The sequence below is a fragment of the Leptopilina heterotoma genome, unplaced genomic scaffold, assembly GCF_015476425.1.
Source record: "Leptopilina heterotoma isolate Lh14 unplaced genomic scaffold, ASM1547642v1 Lhet_275, whole genome shotgun sequence".
NCBI lineage: Eukaryota > Metazoa > Arthropoda > Insecta > Hymenoptera > Figitidae > Leptopilina > Leptopilina heterotoma.
In genome coordinates this window covers 2,175,383-2,189,591 of record NW_025110983.1, presented here as the reverse complement: position 1 = coordinate 2,189,591, position 14,209 = coordinate 2,175,383, and the positions used below count along the sequence as shown (strand labels likewise).

The 14,209-nt window shown below is 21.7% G+C and overlaps 1 protein-coding gene across 1 annotated transcript; it reads right to left on the bottom strand.

The window, feature by feature from the left end:
- Positions 1 to 765: 765 nt before the first annotated feature.
- LOC122503954 (vacuolar protein sorting-associated protein 54) lies at positions 766 to 13,938 on the bottom strand. The gene is made up of 13 exons (XM_043614743.1): positions 13,609 to 13,938; positions 11,409 to 11,811; positions 9,561 to 9,684; positions 9,195 to 9,358; positions 8,704 to 8,903; positions 7,961 to 8,146; positions 7,480 to 7,606; positions 5,246 to 5,500; positions 3,936 to 4,409; positions 2,545 to 2,822; positions 2,020 to 2,237; positions 1,438 to 1,654; positions 766 to 1,223 (listed from the first exon to the last, which is right to left on the bottom strand). Exons 1-13 carry the CDS (start codon positions 13,704 to 13,706, stop codon positions 962 to 964), a joined length of 3,006 nt encoding a protein of 1,001 aa, XP_043470678.1. The 5' UTR covers positions 13,707 to 13,938; the 3' UTR covers positions 766 to 961.
- Positions 13,939 to 14,209: the final 271 nt, after the last annotated feature.

Below are 14,209 nucleotides of genomic sequence, written 5' to 3'. Positions count from 1 at the left end.
CAATTGTAAAACATGCTATTTACTATTTTTCATTTACTTCCTTTTTTCTTCTAGATTATATTAACGATATTTTTTTCCTCAGAAATTCCAGAAAGCGCAAAAGTTTTCTAATAATTAATTTATTATTAATATTATTATTATTATTATTAATAATATTTTAAAAAATTATCAATCTTCCAAGTCACATCAAATTATTTATAACTATTATTATAATTATAATAATTATTACTACACTTATTATTTTTATTATTAATATTATTATTATTTCATTTTCTTCTCCTCCTCTCAAAAGAAAAATTATTACTATTATTAAAATTAGTATAAATTTTAAATAATTAGGAATAGGAACTTTAGTTATACTCAATTTTATCGGAAAGCTAATTGAAATCTTTTGTTTTGTTATTCTTAAAGAAATTAACAATTTGTTTCTAAAATAAAAGATAATAATAATAATAAAAATAATAACAATAATGTTAATAATTGTTTGTTAAAACCGTTTTTCTTTATAATTGTGTAATTAAAAGGCTTATAATATTAACAAGCATGGTAATAATACCCAATAAAAATAATAAAAATGAAAATAATAATAATAATTATTATTATCATTACTGCCGTATAATTAATTCCTTTCCTTTAATTATAATTATTGAACAATAATTATAATCAAAGGAAAGGTATTTATTGTAACATTTTTTAAATAATAAAAATAACAGAAAGAAAATAATAAAAAAATAATAATTGTGAAAAAATTGTAATAAAATTGTAATAATAATAATTATAATAATAATAATTGTATTAAAATTGTAATAATAATACTAATAATTGTAGTAGCGTTAAACTAATGGCAATTAAATAATAATAATAATAATATTAAGAATAACAATAAATACTCAAGCATTAGTCATCTCTTGCGGTAAAATTTCACCGCCTCCAAAATACAATAAACCACACGCTCTGCATGTTATCTCTGCCAAACATCATTTAACCATGTGTCATTTAATTCCTCGATAGGCAATACTTTTAAATTTCTCAATGCCTCTAAATAAAATGTTAATTCCGATGTGACAACGCCATGCTGTGGACCTCCATTATTAACAATATTCATTTTCACCAATTGCTCGCGCAGTTTTTCCTTGAACGATACATTCACTGTACGATAGAGCAATTGCACTTCAGTCGGTGGTAATATTCCCGAAACAGCCTCGTGCAATTTCGCCAAGTGCCTGAAAACACAAATATTTTCATTACTTCTCATATTTTCTTTTCTTTTCTATCTACTATTTTTTTTTTTTTTTTTTTTTTTTTTGCATTTCATTTTATTCTTTCCGCATTTGTTAATTTTCAAGTAAATCGAAATTATTATTAAAATTAACAAATGGAAAGTAATGCGAAATTATGATTTTTTTTTTCATCTCCATTTTTCTATATTTAACATACTTGGAAATTGTCCGAAAAGACTGCGATGGCACTGGTGGTTTAGCCGTCCAATTTGAAATATGACTGCTAAGAAGATTATCGACGATCGTGAGAATTTTCGTGTCAATTTCACGCACATGCGATCGAATATCCCTCTCGACAGTGTCCAATAATGCAACGCCGCCAGTGACACTCGAAATGCCAACAATCGAACGATTTGTACTCAATTCCGCCAGACCTTTAAAAACAAAGAGAACAAAAAGAAAATAAATATAAACTTTCATTTTTCTTGTCTATTTAAATAACCAAAATTTACTAAAAAAATATTTTCTGAAAATATTTTCAACAAAAATTAACATCCGCCTTTTGTTAAAACAACTTCATTTTTGTAAAATAATAATTAGTAGAATAATTTTGTTAAACAAATATTTAAATCGTATTTCAGAATTCCCACAAAAATTCAATTTTTAACTAAACTTGATCTCTAAATCAATTATTTTCAATAATTTTCCGAAACTTGTTCGAGAATTCAATTATTTAAATACAAAAATTTAAATTTTTAAAGAAAAAAAAGATTTTTTATAAAATGAAAAGAAGAAAAACCTTGAAAATGGGCCTTGACAAGTGGCATTATCCAAATAATGAGGCGCAAACTTCGCGCAGCGAGAACGAGAATTGTACTCGTTATTGTTTTCAGTCCAGCGACTTTCATGGCGCCAGCACCTAAAACCAATTGGCAGCATCGCGAATTATAGTGTCGCAAAAGTTCCGCCAATTGTCGTCCAATTGTACCCGAAAGTGTTGTCAATTCACTCGCCGTCCTGTGGAATAAAAATAAATATTTTCTTTTAATAAATGACTCTAATTTCATAATTTTATTTTTTATTTCATTTTTTTTCTTATTCTTTTATTCTTTAATTCTATTATTCTTAAATTCTCTTATTCTTTAATTCTTTAATTCTTTAATTTTTTAATTCTTTAACTCTTTAATTCTTTAATAAACAATTATTTCGGATAAATAATAATTATAATTAATCAGAAATTAAATTTAGAAATTTAGAAAAATGACAAAATTAAATCTTCTATACAAATGGTTTTTTTTTTTTTTTTTTGGTTTGTTTTTCTTACCTGCAATATTCGTGAATTATTTGAACGAGAATGAGAGCAGCGCCAACGACAGCAAATTTTTCATCGCCAATTAATATAAAATTCGTTGGATTTTCATTTGTTGTTTTAGAATCAATTTTAAAGAGTTCGGGAAAATATTTATTCTCATAGAGAAATGTGACGAGCGATTGAAATTCAGCAGGTACATCGGCTTGCTTCCAACGTTCAGTTTCAAGTAAAAGGCTCAATTTTGTTTTTCTCTCATTGTGAAAGCGTTGCACAAATTTACTCGCTTGTGCCTGTGAAAAATTTCAAAATGGGAATATTATTTCATTTTTCTATCAAATAAATGAAAATTCTATTAAAGAAACAAAAAGGGAAATAAAAAGTGAAGTGGAAATTAAGAAAGAAAAAAAGTTCCAAAAATGAAAATAAAGGAAATCCAATTTTCAGGAATTTTTAAAAAATTTATTGCAAAATTCAATTATTTTCAGGAATTTTAATAAAAAATTTTGTCTAAATCCAATTTTCACGAATTTTAAAAAAATTTATTGCAAAATTCAATTATTTTCATTAATTTTAATAAAAAATTTTGTCTAAATCCAATTTTCAGGAATTTTAAAAAAATTTATTGCAAAATTCAATTATTTTCATTAATTTTAATAACAAATTTTGTCTAAATTAAATTTTCAGGAATTTTTAAAAAATTTATTGAAAAATTCAATTATTTTTATGAATTTTAATAAAACTCTTTGCAAAATTCAATTTTTTTCTGCAATTTTATTAAAATTCTAATTCATCTATAATTTTAATAAAACTCTTTGCAAAATTCAATTATTTTCAGAAATTTTATTAAAACTTTTGCCAAATTTAATTATTTTAAGGAATTTAATTAAAATTCATTGCAAATTTTAATTATTTTTTCAAAGATTTTACTAAATTTAAATTATTTTTTAAAAAGATTTTACCAAATTTTAATTTTTTTAAAAAAATTTTTAATTGTTATGTAATTGAATTGAAATTCATCTGTACTTATGAAAATTGTAAACGCAACTTTTTTAAAATTTAATTAATTTTGAAATATTTATGTAAAATTATATTTAAAGAATAAACTTTAGAAAATAACAATTTTTCAGGATTCCGATCAAAATTCCCTGACTTTTCCAGGTTTTCCAGGTTTCCAAGTTGCGTGGCAACCCTGTCAATGTGAAAATAAAAAAAAAGTTCACTTTTTCCTTATTTTCACATTGTTTTCTATTTTCTTTCTAGAAACTGAAAATACAGAATAAAAATAAAAAGAAGAAACTATTTATAATTCATTATCAATGGAAATAAAGAAAATATGGAACATAATCAAAAAGTTATTTGAAAATAAAGAGAAAAATTAGCGAGAATAATAGAGAAAAATTTACCCGAAATGCAGAGCGCAATGCAGTCGATTGTTTACCGCATATTTTCTCGCATGTTTCAGTGAATCCATCGACCATATTTGCAAGTCGACAAACCTGAGCGGCAGTCGCTCGATCGCCAAGCCACGAAGATTTTTCACCCCACGATGGACTCTCCTTTTCATTTGATTTCGTTTCCGAATTATTATTATGATTATTATTATTATGATTACTATTACTATTATTGCTTGTCGTCGACGTCGTCGTGGTTGTTAATGTTATTGCCTTTTCTTTTTCCACTGGACTTGCCGACAATAAATTTCCTAAACGCTCATGACAATAATCACAAATTGACGTCAACATATCGGTCAATTTACTCGTTATTCGATTATATTCCTCCTCTGATAATAAATAATCCGTTAATGAATCGTCCATTGAACCATCAGGTAGACGTCCGGATGATAAATCCGCCGTCTCTTGCATAACATTGTGGACTGCCTTTAAAAGAAAAAAAAGAAAATTTAGTAAATGGTTTTTTCATTTATATTCTATATTTTGTATATTTTTTAATTTTCTTTCTGTACTTTTTCTATTCTCTCTTTACTTCTGTTTTTTTCTACTTTTTCTTTACTTCTTTTCTGTATTTTTTACTATTCTTGTCTTTATTTTCTTTCTGTATTTTTGCTATTTATTCCTTACTTCTTTTCTCTATTTTTACTATTCTGTCTTTATTTCCTTTCTGTATGTTTAATTTTTTTTGTATTTTTTCTATTCTTTCTAAATTTTTTTTGGTATTTTTTCTATTCTTTCTAAATTTTTTTTGGTATTTTTTCTATTCTTTTTCTATATTTTTTTGTATTTTTTCTATTCTTTCTTTACTCCTTTTCTATATTTTTACTATTAATTCTTTACTAATTTATTGTATTTTTTTCTGTACAAAAAGAAATAGAAAATTAAAAAATACAGAAAAAATTAGAGAAAGAATAGAAAAAAATAAAATAAAGTAGAAAACTAACAAAAAATAATAGAAAAGACAAAAAATAACAAAAAATTTTAAGTGTAAAAAAATAGAAAATACAGAAAGAATAAAAAAAGTAGAAAATATACGAAAGCAGAAAAAATAAAATTGTAAAAAAAATAGAAAATACAAAAAGTACAGAAAGAATAAAAAGAAAGAAAGAAAGAATAAAAATAAAAATAATAGAATAAAAAAAAATTAAATAAAATAAAAAAATGAATAAAAACAATTTTCAAAAAATGTTCAAATGAAGAAAAACTTTTGCAAAACAAAAAGAGAGAAATAGAATTAAAAAATTGGAGAATTTTTGCCGTACTTTAATTCGATGGAGAAGATGCGTGAGTGATTGTATTGTGTTAAATAAAAGTGTTAGTCTTTCGGCAAGTGATAAACCGCCAACTTCCAATGCCGCCGCTTGTTGATCACTGCAACAATCGCTCGCCGTTAATGCCTCGATAACGCGTTGCTTGGTAACCGCTCTCACTGCAGTCACCGCCTCCTCTTTATAAGTGTCAACAAATTGCAAATGCTTTTGGCGCAACAAACCCGAGATAATCGAGACAAGTTTGTCCTGAAAGCCAAAAAAAACAAAACACATTTGTTAATAAAAAAGGAACTTTTCGATTTTTTTCAAATTTAAAAGAAAAATGTATAAAATAAATAATAAAATCTTAATTCGTTGTATTACCTTTTTAAATAATTTTTCTAAAAATGTTATGAATTTTTAAATTTTCTAAGGGAAATAACCTGGATTCGCGATATATGAAATAAACTGAATTACGAAGAAAAAAAACCAACAAAAATTAATGTATTCCGAATCATTGAATTCTTAAGAATTTAAACAAAAGATTTTTAGAATTTAAATTCTTTCAAGAATTTTTATTAAAATTGTACCTTGAATTATTAAAATAATTCAATTGAATTTAAAATTAATAATTAATTGAATTTTAAGAAGAAATTCTTTCTATTTTTTATAAGAATTGTATTTGTTAAAAATAAAATAAAACTTTTATTTAGAAATTTTATAAAAAAATTTGTTGACGATTGAATTCTTTTCATAATTTTATTACTATTTTTTTTAATAATTGAATTCTTTCAAGAAATTCTATAAAATCTATATTAAAAATAATCACATTCTTACTAAGAATTTTATTAATTAAATAGAATTCAATTCTAGAGATGAATTTTATAATTTATGAAAAATTTTATTGTGAATTGAAAATAATTGAATTCCTACGATGAATTTTACTATTTAAAAAAATTATGGAATTATCCGAGAAAAATTTATGAAAATAATTGAATTCTTGACAAGAATTTTGTAATTTGTATAATAATAATAAATTGATTATCTCGTTTCGCGCATAAATTTTACTAGTAATTAATAATAAATAAACAATATAAATACTAATAATAATAAATAATTAATAATAAAATAAAAGAAAAAAATGTAAAATATTTAAAATATTTTAGAAAAAACAAGTTTTTTTTACAAAACTTGTGCTTATAAAATAGAAATTATAAAAAATAATTTAATTTTTGCGAAGAATTTTAAAAAAGGTTTGAAATAATTCATTTCTTTCGAATAATTTTATGCAAATTCTAATTTAAATAATTGAAATGATGAAAATTTTTATTATTCATGAAAAGAATGAAATGAAATTCTGTTTGGAAATTTTATGAAAATAGCAAAATATTGAAAATCATTGAATTGCGAAAAGTTTTTTAAAATTATTAAATTTTACAAAGAATTCTCTTAAAAAATTTGTCAATAACTGAATGTCTGCGGGAAATTTTATTAAATTTTGTTTTGAAAATAATTAAATTCCTAAAAAACATTTTATTATTTATGAAAATAATTGAATTCTTGCAAACGATTTTATTAGAATTTTTTTAAATAATGGAGTTTCCAAGAAGAAATTTATTATTTTTAAAAATAATTGATAATTGATAATTGATTCCTGTAAAATTGTATTAAAAATAATTGAAATCCTGCGATGAATTTTATTATTTATGAAAATAATTGAATAGTTTTTAATTTGAATAGAATTTTATTAGATATAATTCTCAAAAATAGTTGAATTAAAGAGAAGAATTTTATTATTTTTAAAAATAATTGAATTATTGCGGAAAAGTTTATTAAAATGTTTAAAAAAAATTGAATTTCTGTAAAAAATTTTATTATTTTTGAAAGTAATTAAATTCTTCATTAGAACTTTATTAAATATTGTTTTAAATAATTTTTTTTTCGAAATATAATAAATATTATGAAAATTTTATTATTTTAAATAATTGAATTCTTGTGGAAAACTTTATTTGTGAAAATAACTGAATTTTTTGATTATTAATTTAAAATAGTATGTAATGAAAATAATTTGAAATTCTTCGATGATTTTTATTATTTATGAAAATAATGAAATTCTTGCTTAGAATTTAATCAAAAATTTTTTTAAAAAATTGATTTTTCATGAAAATTTTTATTATTAGTGAAAGTAATTGAATTATTGTGAATATCTTATAATGAAAAAAGAGAAAGAGAGTAAAAAAAATTACCCCATCAAGTACTGTATTATCGCCTCCCAATGGTCTATTCAAATCTGCAGTTGCATATCTTTCAAATTCGGTTGACAGCATTTTATCGACTAATTTTTCCATTTCACTTAATTGCGAACCCAAATGTCTGAAATAGAAAGTAAAATACAATTTTACATACATAAGTATAAATAATTTCTTTTCCGTCCTCAAAAGTTCGAAATAATAATTTATCATTTTTTTTAAGCGCAAGAAAATTAACTTCAATAAAAAAATGCAGAAAAAATAAAAAAAAATACTTGAAAAATTACAAATACGGAAAGAATGAAATAAAATGAATAAAGTACAAAAAAAAATTAAATTTTTTACAATTAAATGACTAATTAATAATACTTTTAATAAATAATATTAAAATAAAAAATTTTAATAAATAATAAAATAAATTTCTTTAATTTTTTTTTTAAATATTTGATTTAATTTCCTTTTTTTCTTCATTATTTACCTAAAACTATGAACGCCATTCAATTCCTGAAGTAAAATTTCCTGAGTTGTCGTTATGAGATCAAGAGCAGCGACATAATCAGGAGTGGAAAGCAATAATTGTATCATTGGTTGACTTTGATGAACTGTTGCCATTAATTTTAATTTCTCCTGCACCTGTTGATGATTTGATCGCGCCTGCTCTAATCTGCAGAAAAAAATACACATTTCCCTTTAATTTTTTCCGAAATATTCGAATTATCAACTCACAAGTTATTTGAAAATTGCCTTTCTTTATTTTATTATTTCTATAATAATTTATAGTCTATTTATTCTTTATAATTTTTTTACGACTATTCGTTACTTTAGAATTAGAAAATAATTTTTAATTATTCCTCACTTTTTATGAAAAGTTTTTTTTTCAATATAAAAATTGATTTTTCTTTCTTGATCCTTATACTTTTTATATTTGTTCATTTTCGTAATTTATTTAAACTCCTAAATGTATTTTTCATATTTGTTGAAGTATTACAAAGAATTTCATTATTTTTGAAAATAATAGTCATAATTAGTTAATATATGTGAAGTTTTTGAAAAATTTCAAAAAGTGTTTTTCAAAATGTGAAGTATTCAAAAATTGAAATTGAAATTTGTACGTTAAAATTAAATACCGAATTTACTGATATTATTTGTAATAATTTTTTAATTATTAGATTTTATTGAGTAAAAAATCTCTCTGGTTTATAAATTTTTGATTTCTTTCACCTTAAAATTTGAAAAGAACTCTTCACCAAACTATCGTCGATTTGATGAATATTCTTTCTCAGCGCCTTTAAAACAGTAATTGTTTGCGTTAATTGTTCCATGAGTGCATCGTGGGACGTCATTGCGTGAAAAAATGCCTGCGACTTGGAAGCAACTTGTTCGGCGATTCGCACTTCAACAGTGTCTAAATATTGCGTCAACTGTTAATTACAAAAAAGAGAAAAAAAAACGAAAGTTATTTTATTATCACCATTTTTTTCTTCAATTTCTTTTAAAAATTGTTGTTAATATTAATAATTTTTTGTTTTAATTTCTTTCGAGTTTTATTAATATTAATATTTTCTGTTTTAATTCCTTTCGAATTTTATTAATATTTTCTGTTTTAATTTCTTTCGAATTTTATTAATATTTTCTGTTTTAATTTCTTTCGAATTTTATTAATATTAATACTTTCTGTTTTAATTTTTTTTTTTTTTTTTTTGCAGACAAACCTGTTCTTGAATTATTTTCGCTTGACCGTTGGCAGTTCCACTATGATCGAAAAGACCATCTTTTGCAAATGAAAATACGGCGTCAAAATTTTCCTTCTTCGACAAATCAAGATGAGGACTGAGAAATATTTTTGGTATATTGGAGAGATCAAATTGCGAACGCTCTGGAAAGAGAAAAATGTAAGAAAATTAATATAATTACAGCAAAAAAATAGTAAATAATTAAATTTTAAAAAAGAATTATAAAGAATTGAATTTTAAAAAAATTTTAACTACAAAAAGAAAATAGTGAAAAAATAAACGATAAAATAAAAAAAAAGAAAGATAGAGAGAGAAATATTTAATATAAATAGAAAAAAAATTTACCTGTAGGTCCATTATTTGTTGTGAGACTTTTTGTTTTTCTTAAATTTGGAAAATTTTGCAACAATTCATTTGGCGATGTTGAACGATTTAAATTTGAATTCATACGCGAATGCTTTCTATAGCGCTGAAATATTGCAATAATTTCATTAAAGAAAATTATTTTTAAAAAGAATAAAACAATTTTTCCCATTGTAAAAACTATTCGTATTTTTATTTATTTATTTATTTATAAACCAAACAAGCCGTTTTTTTTTTATTTTTTTTATTTCAGTTTCATTTTCTATTTTCTTCTTTATCGAATGACACAATCGAGCTCAATAGTAATTGAAAGCAATTTAACCAAATCACTTGCAAGTTGAATTCTATTTCTTAACAATTTATAAATTTTCAGTTATAAATTCTATTTAATTCTATTTAATTTTATTTCATTTTATTTCATTTTATTTCATTTTATTTAAGTTTTCTAAGTTATAAAATTTATTATTAATTTTCCATCATCAATTATATTGATAAATTTTCAATAAAAATTTCTTAGTATTTAGAAATTAAAAATTTAAAAGTACATTAAAATTGTATAAATAAATATAAATTCGATTATTTCTTCTTTCGATAATTTAATCTAAATTTTTATTTCTATTTTCCATTAATTCTATTGATTAATTATTTGTTTTCATAATAATTATTTTATTAAATGCTTCGCACTCAATAATGAAAATTTTAAGAAAATAGCAAAAAAATAGTTTTATATTTCTACAAAAATTCAATTTCTTCAAAAGACAAAAATAAATAATTGATAGAATAATTATTTCTTATAATTGAATACTTGTGAACAATTTTATCGAAATTTTTTAAAAACAGTTTGAAAATAATTGAAATTCTCTGAAAAATTTTATTAAATTTATGAAAATAACTGAATTCTTGCAACGAATTTTAGTAATTTTTTTATAAATTGAATTTCTGTGAAAAAAATTGAAATCTTTTGAAAAATTCTAATTAAAATAATTGATATTGAAAATAATTGAATTTTAGGGAAGAATTTCATTATTTGTGAAAATAATTGAATTCTTGCGGAAGATTTTTTAAAAAATTTGGAAAAATAATTGATTTCTTTTAAAGAATTAAGATAAAACTTTTAAAAATAATGACATTTTTCGAGGAATTCATTTAAAATTGTACTAAAAGTAATTGAAATCCTGTGAAAAATTTTAATATTTATAAAAATAATTGAATTCTTGCGAAAGATTTTATTAAAATTTTTTAAAAGAATTGAATTTTTAAAATCATTTTATGAAAATTTAAAAAAATAATTAGTTTCCAAAGAATTTTAATAAAATTTTTGAAAATAATTACATTAATTATAATTTTTTGAGAAACTCATTGAAAATTGCATTAAAAATAATTAAAATCCTGTGAAGAATTTTATTATGTATAGAAATAATTGAATTCTAGAAAAGAATTTTGTTAAATTTTATTAAATAATTGAATTTTTTAAAATTATTTATTATATTATTTATAAAAATAATTGAATTCTCGCAGACGAATTTTACTGTTTATAAAAATAATTGAATAGTTTCAAAGAATTTTATTAAAATTTTTAAAAATAATTTAATTTCGGCGAAGAATTTAAATAAAACTTTAGAAAATAATTACATTTTTCGAAGAATTCATTTAAAATTAAATTTAAAGTAATAGAAATCCTGTAAAGAATTTTATTATTTATAAAAATAATTGAATTTTTGTTATTTTGCAAATAAAGACAAATTTTCTTCTTTGATTTCTCTATTTCTATGTTTCGATATTGTTTAAATTGATAAAGAAAGAAAAGAAAATATTGTGTCACAAACTCACCCGTGCAATTTTTTTCAAATAAAGTTCAAAATGTTGAATTGTAATTTCCGGTAGATATGGACTCTTGGGAATATCGACTTTTTCAATAAATGAATCGCCCCATGTTTTTGTCAAGAAATTACTCTGTTTACCACGATTTGGATCATTTAAAACAGCGGGTAAATTTTGTGCTGCCGAATAAAATGACCACGACGTTGAGGCCTCATTTAATTGTCCATTTGCTTTTTTTTGCTGTTGATGTTGTTGCTGTTGTTGTTGCATTGTTGTCGCGTGCTTTGTTGCATGAACTAAATAATCTTTGTCGGAAACACCCTCCAATGGAAGACTCGTGCAAACGCCATTGTAACCGTAACGACAAACAAATGATCCGCCTTCACGTGAACAATGCTGATCTCGAAGATGTCTTCATGAAAGAAAAAAAGAAATTCAATAATTAATTAAAAATTACTGCAACTTCTTAAAAATTCAATTATTTCTAAAAATTTTTGATATAATGCTTTTAATATTCAATTATTATTCGAAATTTTAACTAAAATTCATTTTGTATACTTGAAAATATTAAAAAATAAAACAAAATTAAAATTAATTTTGAAATCAATTTTTATTAGAAAATTTTGCGAGAATTCAATTATCATTTAAATACAAAAATAAATAATTGAATGTTTCTTAAAATTGAATTTTCTTAACGAAAAATTATCAACAAATCTTTAAATAATTGAATTCTTTCTATGAATTTTAATAAAAATTTTTAAGAATAATAACATTTTTTGAGGATTTTGATTAAAATCGTATTAAAAATAATTATTTATAAAAGTAGTTAAATGTTTGCCAAGAATTTTATTAAAATTTTTGGAAAATAATTGAATTTCAAAGAAGAATTTTATTATGTATTAATATTAATAATGATAATAAATTAATTAATATTAATTTTAAAAAAATTGCAACATAATTTACAGAACTAATATTAAGAAAATTAAGAAAAGTAATTAAAAAATTAATTAAGAAAAAAATGTTTAAAAATTAAGAAGTAATTAAAAAACGTTTTTTTTAAAGTTAAAAGAAAAGCAAATAAAAATATTAAAAACAAATTAAAATTTATCTAAGAAAATAGAAAAAAGAGAAAAAAGAGAAAAGAAAAGCAAGAAAAACAATAACATGAAAATAATTTAAAAAGAAAACTAAATGAACTAAAAAAAGGAAAAACAAAGAATAAATAAAATGAAAGCAAAAAAAGAAAATAAATCAGAAACGTAATTAAATTGTAAAATTAACATTTATTTATTTATAAATAATATATTTTGTTAATAATCTCAACTGTTAATTAATAAATGTAATTTAAATCAACAATCATTTTGCAAGAAAAAATTTGGAATAATAATTAATGTTAAATTTTAACAACTTTTTTTTTGCAAAAAATTATTTAGTTCCATAAATTGTAATTTTTTTCTAGTTTTTTATATATTTTTTAGTAAAATTTTAGTAAAATATTTTGCGAAAACAAATTGTATTTATAATAAAAGAATAATAAAAATTCAATTCGTAAAGAAATGACTCTTTTCTTCTTCATTCAAATGATAATAACAAATGACGAAATAAAATATTCATTAACTTTTTTTTCTCTACCTCAAATTTAAATATTAATCGAATATATTCAATGACTTCTGGAATTATTTTTAAATAAGTCACGAAACGCTGAAAATTATTTTAATTTCTCTTTTAACTCTTTTCTTTTCCGAAATAAATTTTTTTAGAATTAAACATTTATCTTTAAAATGAAAATAAAATTAAAAACAATTAAAAAAATAAAAGAAAAGAAAACGAAAAAAACATAAAAGTATAAAACGAGACAGGAAAATTAAAAACGAAAAAATTAACTATAATTTCTTTGTAAACTGAAAAAATCAAAAAATTCTTTAAAATTGGTATTAATTTTTCAAAAATTCAAAATAAAACAAAAAAATATTGAAATTTCAGGAAAAATTTCTTGTCGAAAAAGTAAAAAATATGAATTTATTATAATAAAATAGGATATAACCTAAAATTTTATAAAAAAAAAAATATTTTCAACACTGAAATCATAAAATTTATTCTATTTTTTTAAAGAAAAATGATGTTTTATTAGTTTTAAGGTAAAAAAAAAGAATATAAAGATAGGCGAGGTTTCTATACTGATAATAAATGGACAAACAGACGGACTTACCGTACAAAATCTTGAACTTGTTTAAATTTGAGGTTAGTACAATATTCACAATGTAATATTGTTCCAATTGATTCGACACTTCTTACGTGTGTTGCCATTATACTTGAGAAAAATCAAAATGAAATAATAATTTCAATATTACACATTATTTATTTATCTACTCTCTCCCATTATTTCTAATTTACTTTTGAAAATCATTGAACTTTCGACTTGGGTCCTTCTTTTTAGGAGGAAGAGAGAGAGAAGAAACAATTTAAAAAAAACACACAGTCACACATGTGAAATTAACACTGACACGATGAGCAGACACCGCAGACACATAAGACACATACACAAGAAAATGTCATATCACCAAAGTTTATGGAATAAAAAATTTTTTTTTTTGACAGCAGGTTCCGGTTATTGCGCAGACGTCATTGGTCATTGTTCCGCGTGGCGGGCAAATTGGCGCCAATTTCTTGAAAATTCAAAAATTACAATTAATACAAAAGTGGAAATAATTTTGTTTGTTTCTAATAATAAAATTTTTAAATAAAAAATCAAAACAAATATAGTATTTCTTTTTTAAATTTTACTAAAAAATAATTAAAAATATAAATTG